Raw genomic sequence first — 20,559 nt, 5'->3', positions numbered from 1 at the left:
TGCTGTAACACTCTCTCTCTCTCTCTCACGTGTAGTTAGACTGTTTTCCTATGGGGAAAAGCGAACCATTTCTCATCCTCTCCGAGCTAAAACATGGTTGAAAGGATTTTGCTCAACCTTTGTAGAAAACGTCACCTTTGGGCTAAGAGCAAGCATATGACAGATCAGGTAAAAAAGATGAATGGCTCAGAAATACACTGTAAGAACATGTGAAAGCAGGGGACTGTAACGAACCCCATTTTGCAGGGTTCACTAGCAGACCCCTAAGAGTGAGTGTGCTCTATTAGATGTATCCGTCTGCCTTTTAACCACACCCTCCTAGAACGCGGTAACCTTTTCGAAGATCGATTCTATGGGTCAGATCCTCAGCTGCTGGGAATCAGGATAGTTTCATTAACTTCAGTGAACCAATGCCACTTGACACCGGTGAAGGCGGCCCAATTTATATGATGGAGAATCCAGGTAATCTCTCTCTGCTGATATAAGGCCCGTGGTAATGAATCCCAACACAATATGCTTTTAGCGAGGATAGCAACTGGGGGCCGGGAAAATGCCAATAATTGAGGGGAGTTGCTCTTTTATAACTGCAGACTGCACAGTTTAGTCCTGTCTCCTGCTATCTGCAGCGCTGTCCATAACAGAATGAGTGCTTTTCCTCAGCCAATCTTTTGCATGGAAAATCTTGACTTTTCTATCAACATATAGTCCATAGCACTTATTGTTTAAAAACTCATCTAAAATGCTGACGATCCCTTCTCTCCCTCCAATATGGGATCATTTGAATCTGTTTTAGCTGGGACTTTTTTTTCTCTCTCTTTCAAAAGGCAGGGCATAGCTAGGCACCCCGGGAAGAGAGCACTTACATTTTTTTTCAAGAACGCAGGGGAAAGTCTTAAACCTCCGTGGGTGTCTTTGAGGACACAGAGATTGTGGTCAATGATTAATAAACACCCGGTGCCAACTTCTGATCGCCAGCTGGAGTCACTCCATTGAAGTACCCGGCCCTGTTCCTGTGCCCAAGCAGGATCCTGCTGGCTGCTGGTTACGCTGCCTGCACAGAGGGATGATGACTGTTTCATGCCTCCTTTAGCCCCACCACAAACCAAATCCCAGCGCCCATCATGGGGGGAGGGATAGCTCAGTGGTTTGAGCGTTGGCCTGCTAAACCCAGGGTTGTGAGTTCAATCCTTGAGGGGGCCACTTGGGGATTTAGTTGGGGATTGATCCTGCTTTGAGCAGGGGGTTGGACTAGATGATCTCCTGAGGTCCCTTCCAACCCTAATAATCTATGATTCTATGTCCGCTGCAGCCATTTTAGAGGTGGCCCATTTAAAAAGTAGGGGGGGGGGGAAGGCGGCTGTACGGTCTGACCTTAGGCTATTTGGGGGGCAATCAGTGGCGGAGCCTATGCAAAAAACCAACCAACCAACCAGACATACAAAAAAAAAAACCCCAAGCACCACCAGAGGCCTTGACTTGCTGTTGGCGCAATTACAGCGAGCGAGGGCAACAGGGGCACCACATGGATAGATAGCACCGCAGTGCCTCGACGCCCCGTTTTATAGAGCAACGGCCCGGCTCCAAGACTGGCCGTCGCAGTTTCTTGGCTAGGGCAGAAGCAGGATCCTTCACAGGCTCCAGGAGCCCCAGGAAATGTAGTGGCAGAGCCCCGAGGGTTTCTTTTAACACCGAGAGGCGCCCCCCCCAATGCTCCTACGCGTGCCATTAAGTTTCCCCAGCAGGCGAAGCGTTTGGATCCATTTGCAGAGCTGCGGGCACGCCCAGGTCCAGAAGCAAGCTCAGAACTAGTCCCTGCTTTTGTGCTCCAGCGGGGGATACCTTGGACAGCTCCCCCACCCGGCATTCCTCCACCCCCCCTTTCCTCCTCCTCCTCCTCCTCCCCCAGCTCCCCGCCACGCCGCTAGCTTGGTGCATTTCGCAGCCTGACCGTGCAGCGCCAGAGCCGGGAGCTCGCTCTTCGCCCCGACAGGAATTCCCGGCTCCAGCGCCCGGCGGAGAGAAGCATGGATGTGAGGCTCAGAGCCGGGCTGCTGCGGGTCCCGGGCCTGCTGTGCCTAGTCCGTGAGTAGCGCTCCGACGGGCGGGCAGGTTGAGGCTAGGGCTCCACTGGCGAGGGGACCTGCCCGGCTTGCGGGCGCGTGGGGAGCTCCGAGCATCCTTGGGCGGCTGTCTGGGAGCTTAGCCATGGGGATGCGTTACAGGCGGCTGCCTTGCCCAGAGAAGGGCTTGCAATAAAGCCGATTCATTTCATGCAAAGGGCTTAAGTGGGGGTGGGGGACTTGGCTGCAGAAGAGCAGGGCAAAGGGGTAACTTTTTTTTTTTTTTTTTTTTGCCCACCACGCTTCAAGCGCCGCAGCGGAGCACGGAGCCGCCAGCAAGACCCGGGTGTCTCTACAGATCTGTTTTGTTCCCGCAGATGCCATGGCTCGAATCGGGGCCGAGCAAGAAGTGGAGAACCTCTCCGGGCTCTCCACCAGCCCCGAAAAGGATATTTTTGTGGTGCGGGACAACGGCACCACGTGTCTGATGGCCGAATTTGCAGCCAAAGTGATGGTCCCTTATGATGTGTCGGCCAGCAATTATGTCGATGTAAGAGGGATTTAGGTTCCCTTGGTAGGGTCCCGCTTTCAACTCGCGGGGCTGATCTTTTAGAAAGGGACGTAGTATGTTCGCTTAGCCTCGGGCCCGAAAGCCAATAACATAATGTCCCATGTTCAAAATGAAGATCTCAGCCCGTCCCGCTAATTACTCCACTGCCTCTTAGCAAGGTAATGCAAAAAACCGTGGCTCTGGCGAGCCAACAGTATTTTAGCGCCATTAAGGGATCTCGATGCTAATTGAAAACCCCTCTCTGTGTCCATGCGCTTTGCCAGCAGAAATGATTAAGAATAGCGAATCCAGCTGCATTTGATGCTTTTGGACAGAAAAAGTTGTCAATGCCTGAAATAGCGTCAGGAAAGAACCCAGTTCCCTATAGGCAAATGTATCTGCTTTACTGTATGTTCCCCTTTTTGCTCCTACCCTTAAGGGCATATTTTTTTGCTTGGGTTGGGGGGGAAGGATCACCTTTTTTTCTGATAACATCTGCATCTGAAGAAGTGAGGGTTTTTTTACCCAGGAAAGCTAATGCCCAAATAAATCTGTTAGTCTTTAAGGTGCCACCGGACTCCACGGCTACCCCCTGATACTTTTTTCTGATGTTATTTTATATCGGAGCCCATGTAAACTACCCCGTTCTATTGTCCCTAATCATTAACCGTTGGGACTGGTGTTGGTCATCCGGCCTTTCTTTTCGGTTGTTGAACGTGTGTTGTGTTGTTTGCGCATTTAGCTGATAACAGAAGAAGCTGAGATTCCGCTTTCCCGAGGAGCAGAAGTGAGGGGGAAATGTGGCACTACCGAATCGGGACTCCAAATATCTTGGCTAGACAAAGTTTACACCCTCAAACTGTATTTTGTAAAGGTAAGTGACTGAGTGATTGCTGTGTGCCTCTGGGTCCTGCTTTTGGTTTTCCCTTTTCACTAAAAACCAAGGACATCTGATGCCAGCAAAACCAGCCCGAAGTCTTAAATTCGGCTTCATTTGAACTGGTCACAGGGAAACCCACAAGCAGGGAAATCCCGCACTCGGTGTGTGTTAAATGAGATGCGATCGTTGTAAAAACCGACCCACAACCATTATCAAAACGACGCGAGCTGTACATTTTAATGCCAGGGAAGTTCATTTACTGAAATGGCCATTTTTAAATTTTGGATTGGCAGGAAGGCCACAACACAACCAAAAGGCAAGAGGCGGTCTGGAAAATGAACAAGATCCAGTTTGTCTATGATTCTTCGGAGCGAACCTACTTCAAAGATGCCGTCAATCGTAAGTGCTGGCTGGAAAAGGCCTTTCCCCCACAAGCCAAAGAGCTTTTCCCTTGACCGTTGTTGTAGATGAAAATTAAAAAAAAAGGTAAACTGAACACTGAGATGTTCGGGGTACCCGGGAGTAAAGCGGAAGGAGGCTGGGTTGTCTGATGAAATCAAGAGGAGTGTTTAATAAAATCCAATTTAATTACAAATAAAATATTGGTCTACTGAAACTACAGCTAAATAGTCCATTCTTCCCAGCGTATGGGCCATGCCTATGAAATGCAACTATTCACCCACGCCTATAGCATGAATAGGTAAAGAAGGAACATGGGGACAAACTAATTTCCCCCCTAACTGCTACACTGACCTCCTCCCGTTTTTATTCTATCTATCTATCTATCTATCTATCTATCTATCTATCTATCTATCTAGTACAATTTGCTCGCAGTCACCAGATATTCTCCTTGCCGTGGCGAGAAAACCGTATTTCCACCAATCTGCTTGCTAGGCTAGGCAAAGCTTAAACACGACGTTTCTGTCTTTGGGAGGTGAATTCAGCGCGTTTTCTAACCAAGGCGGTATCTAGCTGCTGGAAAACTCCCCCAGTCTTCATCCCCGCTCTGCATCCGCTATTGCAGACTGCGGCAAGTCTACACTGCATTCAGGAGAATAGGAAAATGCCTGTGTTTTCAGTCCCTAGAGCCCACCTCCCACATTCTGCTATAGTCTCAGTTTCTTCCTCTACCACTGATCACTGCGGCTGGCAGTTGCTGTACCAGATCCTGTTCTCATGCAGATCAATGGGTGTTTTGAAATTGACCTCAATAGGAACAGGATTCAGGTCCTATGTGCGGTTAATTTGAAGGAAACCACCGTTGGGCTGAATCACTTAAATGGTAATAAGGGATGGACGTTTACCTCTTGTTTTCTTTTCTGATGTTGGGGCAGAGGGGATTGCACTGGTGCTGCTGTTTACACACACACACACACTCTCTCTCTCTCTCTCTCTTACTTTTCTTCCCACCTTTTGTTTCCTTTCTCAATCTTTCCTCCTTCACTCATCTGAGTTTGTTTCTTTTGATACTTTCCCTCCTCCGCCCCTTTTCTTTATGGTACATGAACGATAGGCATCTCAGTGGGATGGTATTGGGGGGAACTTGAAGCACTGGAATGGATTACCTAGGGAGGTGGTGGAATCTCCTTCCTTAGAGGTTTTTAAGGTCAGGCTTGACAAAGCCCTGGCTGGGATGATTTAGTTGGGGATTGGTCCTGCTTTGAGTGGGGGGTTGGACTAGATGACCTCCTCAGGTCCCTTCCAACCCTGATATTCTATGATTCACCATTTTCTTGATAAATTGAAAGATGGAGCTATCCTTTTCTGTCCTAATAATTGCCACTACCTCTGAATATTTCAGAAACTATTTGGCTTCAATTAGATATCATGTTTATCATTCTTAACCACCAGCAGTTCATTTCTCTTCCAAGCACAAAACCCTGGGGAAATACATTCTACATGTTCAGTTACATTTAAAAATAATTCTGTAATATGGGGACATCCACAATTCCATGCACATTGCTCAGTGATGTCTTAAAAAAACGACTTGCAACACATTTCTCCTGTAAGTGCAGGGAATGCATATGGAATTTGTGTGTTTATAAACCCTCATGTAAGCTGTACAAAATACACCATTTTTGTTTTGCAGATAGTCACATAAAACTTCTCGTCCTGTGAGGCTCTAATCTGGCAGAGACTAGCGGCTCAGTTACTCTCATACAGGATTGGGGCCTTATTTTTTACAATGGTTGCAAGCCCGTTAATTCTTGGTTTTGATAAAATGGCCGGTATATTAAATGTGGAATAACATCACGCTTCCCATTTTGTCAGTGGGAATGCCAGCTTCACTAGGGGGGAAAAAGGCACATTTACCCATTTCTACTAAGAACATAGTCTTTTGGGTTTGAAAACTGGTGCATTTTAACTGAAAAATAAAATTCACGCCAAAAGGGTTTGCATACCTTAATGCACCTCCCATAATTGAGTCTATAACATAATGTACAACCTTGAATTCTGAGTATTTTTCATCTTGTAGTGAATATTTTGCATGCCTCTAATACACAGCCACACACACATTAACCCTCACACACTGAGCAAATATGAAGCCCTATTTCTCTAGTCTGTGAAACCTAATGATGAACACAAGGGCTGCAGATGATCAGAAAGGCAGAAGTTATTCATCATTCCATACAGCTGATCATGCACAGTCTTTGTATGCAGAAATATGTTTGACATAATGAGAAAATTCTGCCTTATTTCCACTTGGCTAATGATCTTTTTTTTTTTATTTCCAAGAAACACAGTAAGAGCTGGGTTGAGTCCTGAACGGAGTGTCTCAAGCTATTATTTTTTTTTGGCACCCCAATACAGAGGCTGCGTGTAACCGCAGTCCTTGCTGTTGCCTGCATGCTGGGAATATGGGGCCTGAGCCAAAGCCCATGGAAATTTATAGAAGCCTCAATGGGCTTTGGATCAAGCCCGCTATGCGGCCAGCACTGCTAGCATCACTACACTGATTGAGAAAGGCGGAGCAATGTCTCCACTTGACACTGGGAATAGAGGGAAGTATACGTTCCTAACGCTTGATGCAGTGGCCGTACTCTGCTCACCGGAGAGTTCCCACAACGCTGCCTGGAGCTCCCATTGGGTGGAGTGGCTCTGCTCCACTTCCTAGTAGAGTTCTGTGTTGTTTAGAAGGCACAATCCAGCCCCAAGACTAGCTATTGATTTAGGAAAGCGCATGCCCACCTCCCCGCAATCCAGGCACATCTCCACAGGGTTAGCGTTCTTAGCAACACTGGCAACTGCCAGATTTGGGGGTCTAACTGTTTCACTGCTGTTTATGTGGTCTCAACAGCTGGGAAGCACACCGCCAGCTCGCACCACCTTTCTGCCTTACTCACCCCAGCTGGGAAATCCTACGAATGCCAAGCTCAGCAGACCATCTCCCTCATCACCAGCGATCACCAGAGAACCGTAACTCTCTTGCTGTCTGAAGTCCGCATTCAGCCCTTTGACATCAGTGCTGACTTTGTCTTCAGCGAAGGTAGGAATGTGTGGCAAAATCATTTTGAGCCTAATCTCTGGCCTAGCCCTGCATCTCTTGCACACCCCAAACTCCCAGTGACTTCAATGGGAGTTTTGAGTGTGCTGTCTATTCAGGATCAGGCTTTTATTGGGACATTCAGCATGATCCTTGCCTCCAAACTCCTCCTGGGAATTAGGCGCTGAAGCACTTTTGAAAATCCCAGCAGGTGCCTATCTGCATCACTAGGAGCCTAAATTCCTTTACCGATCTGGCCCGAGGTCCCTAGGCTGTCTGTCTTTTGTGGGGCAAGTGACAACTGGTTGTGATTTGTCTAATTGATCAAGGTGCTTTTGGCACGTGCACTGATTCTGTAATGCATCATCCAAACAGTCAGCCAGCATTCTATTGGTCTGCATAACATTGCAGAGGGAAGTTGGCAGGCGACTCTGGGCCTTTCTAATGATTAGTTCAGATGGACACAGGAGGCAGAGATCCAAAGGCTTCTTTCAGCACTACGGTCTGAAATGGACCGTGTGTGGGGTTGGTGAGGGAGGTAGAACTGCACTGAGACTGGGTTATGGGGAGAGGAGGTAAGAGCAGAGGCCTCAGTCACTGCAGCAGGAGGGATGAAGGCCAGGGAGATACAGGCTGCTACCTTTCCCTGCCCAAGCTATTGCTGGGTCTTATTGCTCCATAGATTTTATTGCTTTCTCAGAAGATGGGGTTGCCCCCCACTGGTTGGGGACTATTGATGAATTGGTCTGTGGTCCAGAGAACTGCATTTGTTGCATGGTGTATTGTGAATACAGCAGGGATCTGGAAGAGGAAAATGGTTTTGTGGTCAAGGCACTGGACTGGGTCTCTGGGGACGTGGGGTCAATCCTCAGTTCTGCTACAGATTTCCTGTGTGACCTCAGGCAAGTCCCTCATTTTCCCTGTGTCTCAATCCCCCTTCTGTAAAATCACCCTAATAACACTTCCCAAGCTCATAGGGGTCTGGTGAGGATAAAATCCATTCATGTTTCTGAGGTTCACAGAATCTGTAGTGATAAATGCTATACTAAAGCCACTAAAGAAAGAAAGAGAGAGAAATCCTTATTCAATGCAGTGTTTGGAGGGTGTGGAGCAAATGAAACATGGACCCTCCCACTGAACAATGAAGATAAAAAGAAATATTGAACAGTTGTCTTTGCCACGGAGTACCGTCCATCTTGTGCACTGAACGAGGCAGGGAACCTGCAGGAAAAGTAGTCGGAGGTCATGTAATTAGTCAGTGTCCTGTAATTCACAGGCAGAAAATTACAGATGGGTGGGTAACTCTGTCATTTCCTCACTTTTCAGTACTTAATTCTTTTAATGTAGTATTTTTAAAAATATAGAATAGACAGAAGCTGCTTCTGTGTTTTGTACATTTTTTCCCCCCGATTTGGTCAACTTTATGATCAAAGAAAATCTGGTTTAACAGAAAATATTGTCAGAACTGTATTATTCTCTGCTTTTTTTTTTTTGTTCAGAATCTGCTGTTAGCACATTGTCCTGTGGCTTTTATTTATTAATTTATTTATTGCTGCAAGTATGTTTCTACCTGAAATGCTTAGATTAATACTTACAGGGTAAAATCCTGGCCCCATTGAAGTCAATGGGAGTTTTGCCATTGATGTCAATGCAGCCAGGATTTCATCCAAGATATTTCTATGGGGCTTGATCCTGTTGTCTTATAACTCAGGCAAAACTCCCAAATTCTGCTCTGTTATCTGGTGTTCCTCTGGAGTCATGCCACTGACTGACTGAATTAGAGCTACTCCAGTTTTATACCACGTTAAATAAAGGTTTAGTTTGGACCAACGGCCATTTTGCCTGAGTTAGTATTTTAGGATCAGTCCCCTGCAAATTCCAGCTTTACTGGATTAATTAAGTCGATCATTATTCCTAAGCAAGGTGAAGTAAATAATACATGGAGTAGCCAGATCCGTTACTAATTAACTGATGATTAGAAAAGGGTGGCGTTACTTGTCAAACATAACATTTAAAATATTGAATTGTGTCATTCTACCTGTGGGAAATAGCTCACCGTGTAGCAATACAAACACTTACTGCAAAGCACAGTGCTTATTACCACTAGTACTAGTCCCCTAAATTACATAGCAAACATATGCTGTTACAGGCCCTGACTCAGCCGGAGCTAGAGATGGCTGCATTACTCACAGTGAAGATGGGAGTGAATTATATAAGTCTTCTCTATAGGCACAAATAAATCCTCTATACCATGCCATACCACCATGTATTCTGTATAAACCACATACTTTACAGGAAAAAATATTATAGACATTTCAGAGAGATTTTTTGACACTTTTCAGATGCTATTTTTTTGTATCCTCCACCTGCAAATCTAGGCTTCCTAGTATGATGGGTACAACCGAACAGGCCTTGGGGGTGTGGGTTGGGGGGGAATTTATAACTAAAATATGCAAATTCTTATTAAAATTACCCAGTCTAGCTTTTCTGTCTGTACATAATATTCAAGTTGTAAAGTCTGCTATCTCGTACCATAGCTAGCCAGCAACCAGCACTTTACACCATTCACAAAAGGCCTTTCCTGATTTTCTAATGGCACAACGCTTCTCTTTGAACCATAATGGGCATGTAAATGCGTCACTTGTCCGGGAATCGACACTACCCAGGCTAGGTCTAGGGACACTGTAATTGCATGTGGGAATTCTATCTTTTGAGGAAAAGAGGTAATATTTATTTGGCAAACTTGTGAGGTTTTTTTTTTTTTTTGAATGGTGGCTGTTTGAATTAGTCCCAAGGGAAAGTAAATAGTGGGCAGCGGACAGATGAGGTGGTCAGAGATGCCAGACAGATGTAAGTTATCACATAGCTCCACAATTTAACAAATGATTCTGCCATTTATCATGTGCATACCATTACTACATATGTGGGATGTCTGTGTACAGGGCATGTATGTAAATATAAATTGTGCATTATTATTTGTTCAGCTTGGGATCTCCCGCTAGTCTTAAATTACAGTAATTAGCCTGCTCCTTTGCAAATCATTAATTTCACATTTGGTAAAATTTCTATTAATTATGAACAAGCTACATAATACTTTAAAATATATTAGAATTGAGAAAGAGATCTGCTAAATCTGAAGAGACTTTTATCTGCAGGAGGACTGGTGCGCTTTTAAAACAGAGATGTCAGTATGAATTAAATAGTGAGAACTCTTGTCCTTACCATTTACAAATTGGCTTATGAACCGTCCCATAGAATTTTGTAGAGAATTGTAGCTTTTGTGAATGGTTAACCAACCCAATAGAATATCTATTACACGTTTAGTACATATTTGTCTTTAAGTCCTTTCCCCCAACCCTTACAAATACATTCATTGCTTTTATTTCTTTCCTACACCCAATGCCAGTGCTGGTTGAACGCTTTTTGTTTGAAACTTTTTTTGGTGACAAAAATGGCCTGTTTTGAAAACAGATTTTTCTTTTAAAATTTCAGTTGAAAAAAAGGAAGGGGGGAGGAAGCCCAAAATTAACCCTCCCCCATCAAACCAAAAAATGTTCAGTTTTTGTGTTTTTTACTGAAATAAAAATTTCCCACTTTTTTGGGATGAATATACTTATCATTTTCAACCAGTTCTGTATTTGCCACATGGCCCTCTACTTTCCTATCCCTAGTATAACTGTACTGTTTTAACTATACTGGTCTAGTTAAAGCAGAACAACCTCCTAGTATGGACACAGTTATACTGGTATAAAGGTACTTATACTGTACAGCTTATTCCCATAAAGGAAGGGGAAACCAAAAAACAGTAATCCTATAAAGAAGACATGTCCCCACACAGCACTAAAGAGGTGTGAACTGGGTGGAATCAGGACCTGGAGGCTGTGAGTTAGAGGCACCACGGAGGTACCTACCTAAGGGCCAGATTTTTCAAAGGTGCTCAGTTCTTTTCAAAATCTAGCCACGTATGAGCATTGAACATTTCTGCAAATCTGGCCCATCATGGCAAATCCAAAGTCAACGGGAATCTTTTCAGCACCTTTGAATATGGCCCTATATTTTGCTGGTTCGGGGCAATGGGTAGGGGAACTGTTTTCTAATTTTTTATACTGGTCTAGTTAAAGCAGAACAACCTCCTAGTATGGACACAGTTATACTGGTATAAAGGTACTTATACTGTACAGCTTATTCCCATAAAGGAAGGGGAAACCAAAAAACAGTAATCCTATAAAGAAGACATGTCCCCACACAGCACTAAAGAGGTGTGAACTGGGTGGAATCAGGACCTGGAGGCTGTGAGTTAGAGGCACCACGGAGGTACCTACCTAAGGGCCAGATTTTTCAAAGGTGCTCAGTTCTTTTCAAAATCTAGCCACGTATGAGCATTGAACATTTCTGCAAATCTGGCCCATCATGGCAAATCCAAAGTCAACGGGAATCTTTTCAGCACCTTTGAATATGGCCCTATATTTTGCTGGTTCGGGGCAATGGGTAGGGGAACTGTTTTCTAATTTTTATCTCATTGATGTCTGTTCTAATACAGAGGGCTGAACAAGAAAATATGCACGTTAGCCGTTAACCTGAACTACATGGGTACTCACGGGGGAAAAAAAAAATCCTACTATCAACTTATACAGGGCATAGTTGTAGGGCGGACTGATTCTGATCTCTCTTACATTGCATGTGTGTCAGGAATTACTCAGCAGAGTTATACCAGAGTAAACAGCATAAATAAGAAGAAAATCAGCCCATGATTTTATCCTTCTCTTGAGTATAGGATAAGCACTCCCCACAGAAGCCAAGGCATGACACGATAAATACGTTGTGCTTCCTTTGACAATATGACGCTCCTAAGGAATAAATGACCATGCATAAATAACTCATATCAACTTGTGTAGAGTATATGTTTTAGGGTACAGATATATAAATGACACCACAGCTGAGTAGCCTGCCTCCCAAAGTAGAAACGTCAGTGCTCACCATTGAGTTGGGGGGGTTGTATTCCAGACAGTCTTTGTTTGCTGAGCAATTGGCTTAAAAAAAAAAAAAACTGACAAGAAGGACAAGTTGTTGTTTCTTGCTTACAAAAGGACTCCATCCTGCAAGGTGCTGGGCACTGTGGCCTGATCCAGAAATGCACTCCAGCACACGCTTAACTTTAAGTGTGACAAATCCCACTGATTTCAATGGGAATACTCACGTGCTTAAAAGTTAAGCATGTGCATTTGCGCTTTATTGGACTCGGGCCAAAAGAATTTCCCTGCTACTGTGGGAAAGGAGATTTTTTTTTGGGGGGGGCGTATTCTCCCCTCAATGAGCGCGTTTAATGTCACTTATGGGAATTATGTGACTCATGATGCACTGTAATGGTACAGTCACAGGGAGATACCATAGTGCATCATGGGCTGTGTAGCCAGCCAGGGAGTAGGGACCATAGGTGAGAATATGGGCATGATGGACCCAGAACTACAGCTCCCATGAGGCACCCCAGTGGCTTAGGCAAACTCAGAAGTTAATCTTGATATGAATTGAAACGTTCCATTTTGATTTTCCTGCAGAAAACTTTGATTTCAACGAAATCCTCTTTTCTGATGGGAGAATGTTCCAGCTGAAATTTGTTGACTGTCCCACTGTTAAGCGTGTAGTCCAAGGCTAAGGACAGGGGCTGGGGAGTTAGGAGGGTTGGGTTCTATTGCTGGGTCCTCCATTGCTCCGCTCACTTTGAGCAAGTCCCTTTACCTCTGCATCATGCCTTGTTTCATCCACCTGGAAGAGGAGAGTCACAGCACTTACCTACCACAGAGAAGTGGTGTGAGTCTCAGTGCTCGTAAAGTGCTTTGCTCTCCTTGAACGAATGGTGCTACATAAATGCAAAGTATTATGATTATCTATCTGTGAGCAATCAGGGTCCATAGCATTTTAATTCCCCCGGCAAACACGTGCTTGCTTAAAACTCACCTGTCTTCCGTTACATGAGGTCACATGGCCACATCCTGACTCTGGAATAGGCTCCCAAGGGAGGCTGTCGAATCCCTGTCATTGGAGGTTTTTAAGAACAGGTTAGACCAGGGATTGGCAACCTTTGGCAGGTGGCCAATCAGGGTAATACGCTGGCGGGCCACGAGACATTTCGTTTACGTTGACCATCCACAGGAACAGTCCCCTGCAGCTCCCAGTGGCCATGGTTCGCCATTCCCGGCCAATGGGAACTGCAGCAAGCAGCGGCCAGCACATCCCTGCAGCCTGCCACTTCCCACAGCTCCCATTGGCCGGGAATGGCGAACTGTGGCCACTGGGGCCATGCCTGTGGATGGTCAATGTAAACAAATTGTCTCCTGGCCTGCCAGCGGATTACCCTGATGGGCTGCGTGCTGAAGGTTGCCGACCCCTGGGTTAGACAAACATCTGTCAAGGATGGTCTAGGCAGGGGCGGCTCTAGTTTTTTTGCTGCCCCAAGCAGGGTCCTGTGGATTCGGCGGCTTGCCTGCGGGAGGTCCACCGGTCCCACGGCTTCGGCGTACCCGCCGCTGAATTGCTGCCGAATCCGCGGGACCTGCAGACCTCCTGCAGGCAAGCCGCCAAAGGCTGTCTGACTGCCGCCCTCGCAGGGACCGGCAGGGCACCCCCCGCAGCTTGCCGCCCCAGGCACGCGCTTGGAGCGCTGGTGCCTGGAGCCGCCGCTGGGTCTAGGTTTACTTTGTCCTGCCTCAGAGCAAGGGGCTCAACTAGATGACCTCTCGTGGTCCCTTCCAGCTCTCCATTTCTATGATTCTGTGACTCTGAGTCTACTGATCAACCAAGATCTGGGTGTCCCACTCTGAAATGGTGAATAGAAGGGTCAATCAAGGAGAGGAACGTGTTCATCAAGCTGAAAATCTCACCTGTGCAGGATAGGGAGACAGCCTTGCTAATGACCCTACAAACCCACCCTCTGGAACTCCCTCCCCACTCCACTCCACTCTCTCTCCATTGACACAGTGGTTGGTAGTCACAGAAGGGCAAGATCCCTCTCGGACCACACAAAGGATTTGGGAAGTAATTTGCATCAGTTTCTTTCTCTTCCCCCTAACCAGCCTGTTTCCACCTACACACCAAAGAACTCCACAGCACTTATCCAGAGAGCAGACTTTGACCTTTTCCACCCATCCTCACTCTTGGGTCCGGGGGCCATCTTGAGCACTTGCTCCCAGTGTGCATCCAGTCTGTGTGGCCTTATGGAACGTCCACACCCCCTAACACCTGTCATGTAGCTCCCTGGAGCTTAGTTCTCACTCTGTGATCTATAGACTTTCCCATGCACAAAACACAACCGGGGAGATGACTCCCCAGTCCTTTTTGACTGAACTAACCAGACACTCTTCCACCACTGTCTCTTCTTAGAGGTTGAAGGTGATGCCTCTCCAGGACAGTCTACAGGAAATTCCACAACTGACAATCTGAGACTGAAGTGGGCTAATTACAATATGATATTTAAAATAAGAATAGAGAAGCTCAGATTAAAGCAAAAGCAAATATAGTAAATATAGTGTGATGCTTTGCAAAGCTCACTGGGCATGATCCAATGCCCACTGAAGTCAATGAGATCTTTCTATTGACTTCCTTGGGTTTTGGCCTGGGGCTCTAAATAGATTTGCTTTGGGTTGAGTTAGAGTGAATTAAAATGAATTAATAAATAATAACAATATTATTTGCTCTTATAAAGCACTTTTCATCCATAGATCCCTTAGGAATTTACAAAGCAACCCCATTGGCCAGACAGCCTATAAGTTTCTCCCAGGCAGCTCCCTCAGTCAATAGTCTGTGACTATTAAGAACATTACAGACTTTGAATCAGCTGATTGGCTGGGTTTAAAGAGACAAGAATCATATAGTTTTTAGCATTCCCTTATCATTAATTCTGCTTCTTATCAAATATGAAAAAAACGGATAGATTACTGCCTTTGGGCTAAATTATGGAGTTTTTAAACAAAAAGATTTTTTTTAAAGCGATCAATTTCCTTTCACCCATTACACTTATGCAAACATTGCAAGAAATACATATTTCCTGTTACAATGTTCTTGTGACTTTTTTCTGCTTAAAATAATAGCTGACGTCTGAGATGTGCAACTTGGCTTGTAAACAGTTCTCATTGCAGAGGACATGCTTGGCTTAGTTTGGAAACAAATGAATTTAAAATAAGGGAGTTAAGATGTTTGACATGGTGGCATTGAGCAGATGAGGTGGAAAATTTGGTTAAGTTGTAAGATGTGATGTTAAAGATCAGTGTGGTGTATATGTCCAGCAACCAGTGATCTGCTCAGTACGGGGACAAGGGGCATTAAGATTTTGGCAGTGAAGTGTGGCGGTCCGGTGAGCTGAACAGGTCTGATGCAGGGAACTTACGAGTATTGCTGTTGAAGCCAGCAGGCCTTGTAAACTAACTGTTAGCGATGCACACAGTAGCTGATTCCCATGGCATTTAGGCACCTAAAATCTTTGAGGATTTGGGCCTAAATTCTTTGAATGTGAGACAAGGGCACAGAGTGGTTGCAGCTCCTCTGCACTGCTCGCATAGGTCATTAGGGCCACTGGATCTATGTAATTCTGGCTTCTGTGTCCCTTACTTTAGCTCCCCTCCACACTCAACTCTGCTCTCCACACTAGCCTTTGCAGGTTCAATACCACAAATGCCTGTGTGCCCATATGCCTGTGGGTTGGAAACAACATTCCAATGGGATTCTGACTGTCATTAGATGGAAGGGGTGTTTTTAACCAAACCCTGGCATCAATTTTTGAATCCTGAATAATAACCAGTAGCCACTTCCTCCCTCTTTTTTTAACTGCACTGCAGCAATTGTGGCCGTGTCTATAACAGAGTACTGGTGATTAATCACTGTTCTGGCAAAAACAGTGCAGGGACTGAATTGAAAAGGAGACGGCTAAAATACTTTTCACATCAATGTTTTTTCTTGCCTTCTTTGTTTTTGTTTTTAAAAAGCTTAATAATAGAATTCTTTCCCCAGATAGATTAGCCCCTTTCTCCATGGCCAGCTGCTTTTTGTACCCGGAGTTTTGAATGGTTGCTTTATGAGCCTCAGTAGCTCAAAGGAGTTGTAATAGAACCAGGAGTGTGTCAGCAATAAGTGGCAGATTCTCAGCTGGTATAAGTTGTCAGAATTCCATTTGAGCAATGTCCCTGCAGTTACTGCCTGGCTTTGTGTATGGGTGGGTGATTATGCCCTCTTGTGGCTGGCATACATAGAGGATAAGGGATTCACATCACTCAGAGGAGTTCTCCTTTAGTTTAGTGGTAGAGGACTGTGTTCCAGAGTCAGGTAACCAGGGTGCCAGGCCTGACCATCTTTAATAATAGGGGGAACTGGTATTTAGGTTGTCTAACACTTTCCATTAAGATTCACACAACCTTTATTTGAGAAGCTCCTTCACCTCCATTGTTTGCAGCAGGCATTTGAAATTTGGCAGGGAGAAAGCCCTGGGGCCAGAGAAGTGCCTTTTCTTTCCCCCCTGAAAATCTGAGAGAGACTTTTGAAAACTGCAATTTTTTCTTCTGTCATTTGCACTGTCAGCAAAATTTTAGCAGCACCCTCTCAGCCTCCTGAGTGCTGTCCAGCTTGTTCAGTGAATAAGGCTGCGGAAAAAATACGATGTGATCATATAACTAAAGACTGCATCATAATGCATACGCACAAGGGCATCACATTAAGATTATATAGATCAACTAGATTCTGGCATTTCCTAACTTTTGAGTGCTTGACTGTGCTGTCTAAATAACATGTTTTGTATGTAATTGTTATATATTGCAGTTGTACCTAGAGGTCCCTGCCCCATTGAACTAGCATTGTACAAATGGAGAGCTTGCAAACTGTGCATATGCAATTTATCTAGTAATTGTGGCTGTTGCCTGTAGGGCATTGATGCATTTGCATTAGTGCACATCTTCATCCTGAGCCTGCAGAGTTCTTATCCAGGGTGTCTTTACTCCCACATTCCATCTCACTGAAATCAATGGGAGCACTCTGGGTCAGGTCTTCAGCTTCGCTCTATTGACGTTTACACCCGCTGAGGAGCTGGATCAAAGACTGAACTACCCGCTTTCACCTTCAGGATAGTCCCTGCATGACAAGATGCAGGCACATCGATAAGTCATTGCAGCTGCTCACGCTTTCCCTAATATGTAGATAAAGGACTTCAAATCCAGGGCTGTTAATCTGGAAATCAAAGTGTGCCCCACCGTTCAGCTGTAACTGCAGTGCTAATATCCTTGCACTGGGCCAGATTATAGAAGGGAAGGGATGAATAGGCCATAACTCAGCTTCACTATCAGACCCTGAAGTGAACTCACAGGGCTGGCAGTTAGGAAGAAACAAATCAACCTTTTTTTAAATTTGCAAACCGAACAAAGGTGATTTGGAGTCAAGAGACAATGAGCCCCCGTGAGGCCATTTTTACAGTCACTTTTCAGCAAAGGAAGGCACTTCAAGAATAAAAAAGACTATTAAGACAGACCAAGGTGCTATGGTAATAATACTAATAATAACAATAATAAATTGATATGACTTGTTGAAAGTTAAGCATGTGTTTAAGTGCTGGCCTGAACCAGGGCCTACAGTGGTCAATGCTATTTTAGTTTTCTTTAGAACAGTTGAGCCACCAATAACTAATGATTTTTCCTTTGTTTCATTGCTACTGAACATGATTTTATTCTGTACAGATGATTTCACTGTAGGCATTATTCAGTTAGCTTTATTTCACTGGTGAAGTTCATTTTGCACTACAGAACAAGTTAACATTTAAAATACTTCATCATCTCTTTCTCTCTAATTGCAGAACATAAGTGTCCAGTGGACGAGAGGGAACAGTTAGAAGAAACCCTGCCTCTGATTTTGGGTCTGATATTGGGGTTGATGATTGTGATAACCGTCTGCATTTACCATATCCACCACAAACTGACAGCCAACCAGGTACAGCTTCCTCGAGACAGATCTCAGTACAAACACATGGGATAGATGGCAGGATGCATCCAAACTGAGTACTTATCAGGTAGACAAAGCAAAAGCACTTTTTTTTCTGTAGGTGAGGACACACACATGATATATCTACAGTATAATGGCCAAATGGAGATGAAAACACTCTTCCCAGTCAAAGCTTCATGCTGAGGGCAAAATTCTCTTCTCATATTAAAACCCCAACATTTTACTCTCCCCACATATGCAGCACTCCCTTGCCATACATGTATGAAGAGCTGGGTATTGGAGTGAAGATTTACTATTCAGAGTTTTGCTCTAAGCATTAATTTAGTGTATTCATTATTAAGAGCCATGTCCTGCATTCCTAACACACTAGAAATTCCCCCAGAAGTCAATGAAAGGAATCTAGGAGTGGCCACAAAGTAGACATTTTATTCTGAAAAATCCAGGCCAGACCTTCAGCTGGTGTAAACTGGTGTAGCTCCAGTGAAGTCAATGTCAGCTGATTTCAACCAGCTGAGGAATTGACCAGGCATTTAAGGTTGAGAGAGGAAAGTTTGGTTTTGCTTCTGAGTTACACTCACGAACCTGTTGATGCACAAAATATAGAGCACCACGCTACTGCAAGTCAATCAAGAAATGCTTCTGGCTGGGCGTCCTGCACGTATTGTGATTGTCTTTGACACGTTACATTGCTACCTGCACCTGACAATTTCACAACAAAACAAAAATGGTACCGTTACTATGCAGATCATTTCAGGTGTTACCCAATGTAACAGAAAATATGAACTCTATCAGCTAATGTAAAACATTTTTAAAATGAATTAAAATATACACCTGTATAAAATTTGATTTGCCTTTTTATTGTGAAATGACCTAAGGTTGTCTATAAGCACTGGTCGTTTATAAGACTGAATGTAGATGTACATGAAGAGCGTGTAGAACGATACAAAGGTGGATTTAGTTTGTGTTGGCAGTATCTTTGGTGCAATAATGGCTGGCTGTACTGTAGTTTGTATGTTACAATGCGATCTAAAAAATTCATCCATCCTCCCAGCCATTTGCTTGTTTGCACGTTTTATGAAACATGGGGTATTTCACTAATGTCCTGGTCCTGTTCCCATTGAAGTCACTGGAAAGACGCCTATTTTTAGTGCAATTTCAGTAGTTATTGAACCAAAATGTACTTTTCTCTTCTTATTTTACCTGATTTAAAGAGGAACACCTAGAGAACATCTCCCTGAACTGCCTGTACTATATATTATATGTTATGAGCCAAGAAAAATATTAATTCAAATCCTGAAACTACTGGAGAACTCATTTGTATGTTTTTTTTATAATAAAATAATATATTTAGGGCCTAGTTCTCCTTCACACTGAGGTCAGGATGGGCAGAGATGGTGTCCCTGACCTGTGTTTACCAGAAGCTGGGAATGGGCGACAGGGGATGGATCACTTGATGATTACCTGCTCTGTTCAGTCCCTCTGGGGCACCTGGCATTGGCTGCTGTTGGAAGACAGGACACTGGGCAAGATGGACTTTTGGTCTGACCCAGTATGGCCGTTCTTATGTTCTTATGCCTCTTTAAGGCCCCTTTATACTTCCAGGGGGGTATAAAGAGGTGTAAATTACATATATAAAATACACCCACTTTAAGGAGAATCAAGCCCTTATTTATTTATTTATATTAAGGGCTAGATTCTGCCTCTCATACATTGACTAGCACCTTACTTCTTCAACAGCTTCACCGATATGAATGAGGTTAGTCATGAAGTAAGGTGCTGCTCAGTGGAAGGGTGGCAGATTCTGGCCCTTTCATAAGTGATCCCAGTTAGCTATCCTGGGATTCATGCACATAGTGTAAATAACACCGGGCCTCATTTTCCACTGCCTCGCACGTTGTGTGTGCACTCATTGACACCCCTGCAAAATCCGAATAATAGGAGCCTTTTCCGTCCACTTTGCAGCACTGCAAAGGACTTACACGAAGTGCAGGGCACTGGAGAACCAGGCCATTGACAGAAACAGGCAAGTCTAAAACCAAAACCAACCCCACTTGCCCTCCCTGCAGGCAAAATCCAGAGAAGAGGGACAGACCTTGCACTGTGCCCTAAAGCTCAAAAAAGCCAAGCTCTCTAGAATTAGCTGAGGAAATGACTTACAGACTTGAGGGTACCCCACTGAAAGCTCCCTGTCCCACAAGACGCACACAACTCAATCTACAGATTCTAGCTTGAATGCCCCAGCTAACCTAAACAGCTGCGGTGCACCAAAAGGCTTGTGGCAAGACAATCTCATATCTAGCCTGGAACTAAAGGTTCTAAAGATGAAGCCGGCACCTTGCAAATAAGAAGTCAATGCTGGTGTGGGATAATATGCACCTAATACTACATAACAGGTGCGCAGCCACACTTGGACGCGACAGCTGGTGCAGAACAACCTTGTCCACATCCTAATCTCAGTCAGGCACTGGGAAAGCAAAGAGCTCACACTGTCTAGTTCTGATGAAGCAGACATCAGCCACCGTCTGACAGCACCACAGCCTAAATCAAGTCTCTATGTCTCTGAGCAGCCTTGCAGGTATGTTGAGCAGATGAGAGCGAAATGTAGCACTCCATG

General features: G+C 44.7%; 1 protein-coding gene across 1 annotated transcript; it reads left to right on the top strand.

Annotated features, from left to right (window-relative positions):
• Positions 1-2,024: 2,024 nt before the first annotated feature.
• Positions 2,025-17,978, top strand: LAMP5 (lysosomal associated membrane protein family member 5). The gene is made up of 6 exons (XM_065402164.1): positions 2,025-2,082; positions 2,438-2,610; positions 3,353-3,484; positions 3,784-3,889; positions 6,789-6,977; positions 17,800-17,978. Exons 1-6 carry the CDS (start codon positions 2,025-2,027, stop codon positions 17,976-17,978), a joined length of 837 nt encoding a protein of 278 aa, XP_065258236.1.
• Positions 17,979-20,559: the final 2,581 nt, after the last annotated feature.

This window comes from Emys orbicularis, chromosome 3 (assembly GCF_028017835.1).
Source record: "Emys orbicularis isolate rEmyOrb1 chromosome 3, rEmyOrb1.hap1, whole genome shotgun sequence".
NCBI lineage: Eukaryota > Metazoa > Chordata > Testudines > Emydidae > Emys > Emys orbicularis.
This window is presented reverse-complemented; position numbering and strand designations above follow the sequence as displayed.

Bases quoted from the DNA above. Each gene is read 5' to 3' on its own strand.
- LAMP5 (XM_065402164.1), top strand. From the start codon at position 2,025: ATGGATGTGAGGCTCAGAGCCGGGCTGCTGCGGGTCCCGGGCCTGCTG. The intron at 2,611-3,352 runs GTAAGAGGGATT...TTGCGCATTTAG, and splicing joins CGGCCAGCAATTATGTCGAT to CTGATAACAGAAGAAGCTGA. The intron at 6,978-17,799 runs GTAGGAATGTGT...CTCTAATTGCAG, and splicing joins TGACTTTGTCTTCAGCGAAG to AACATAAGTGTCCAGTGGAC.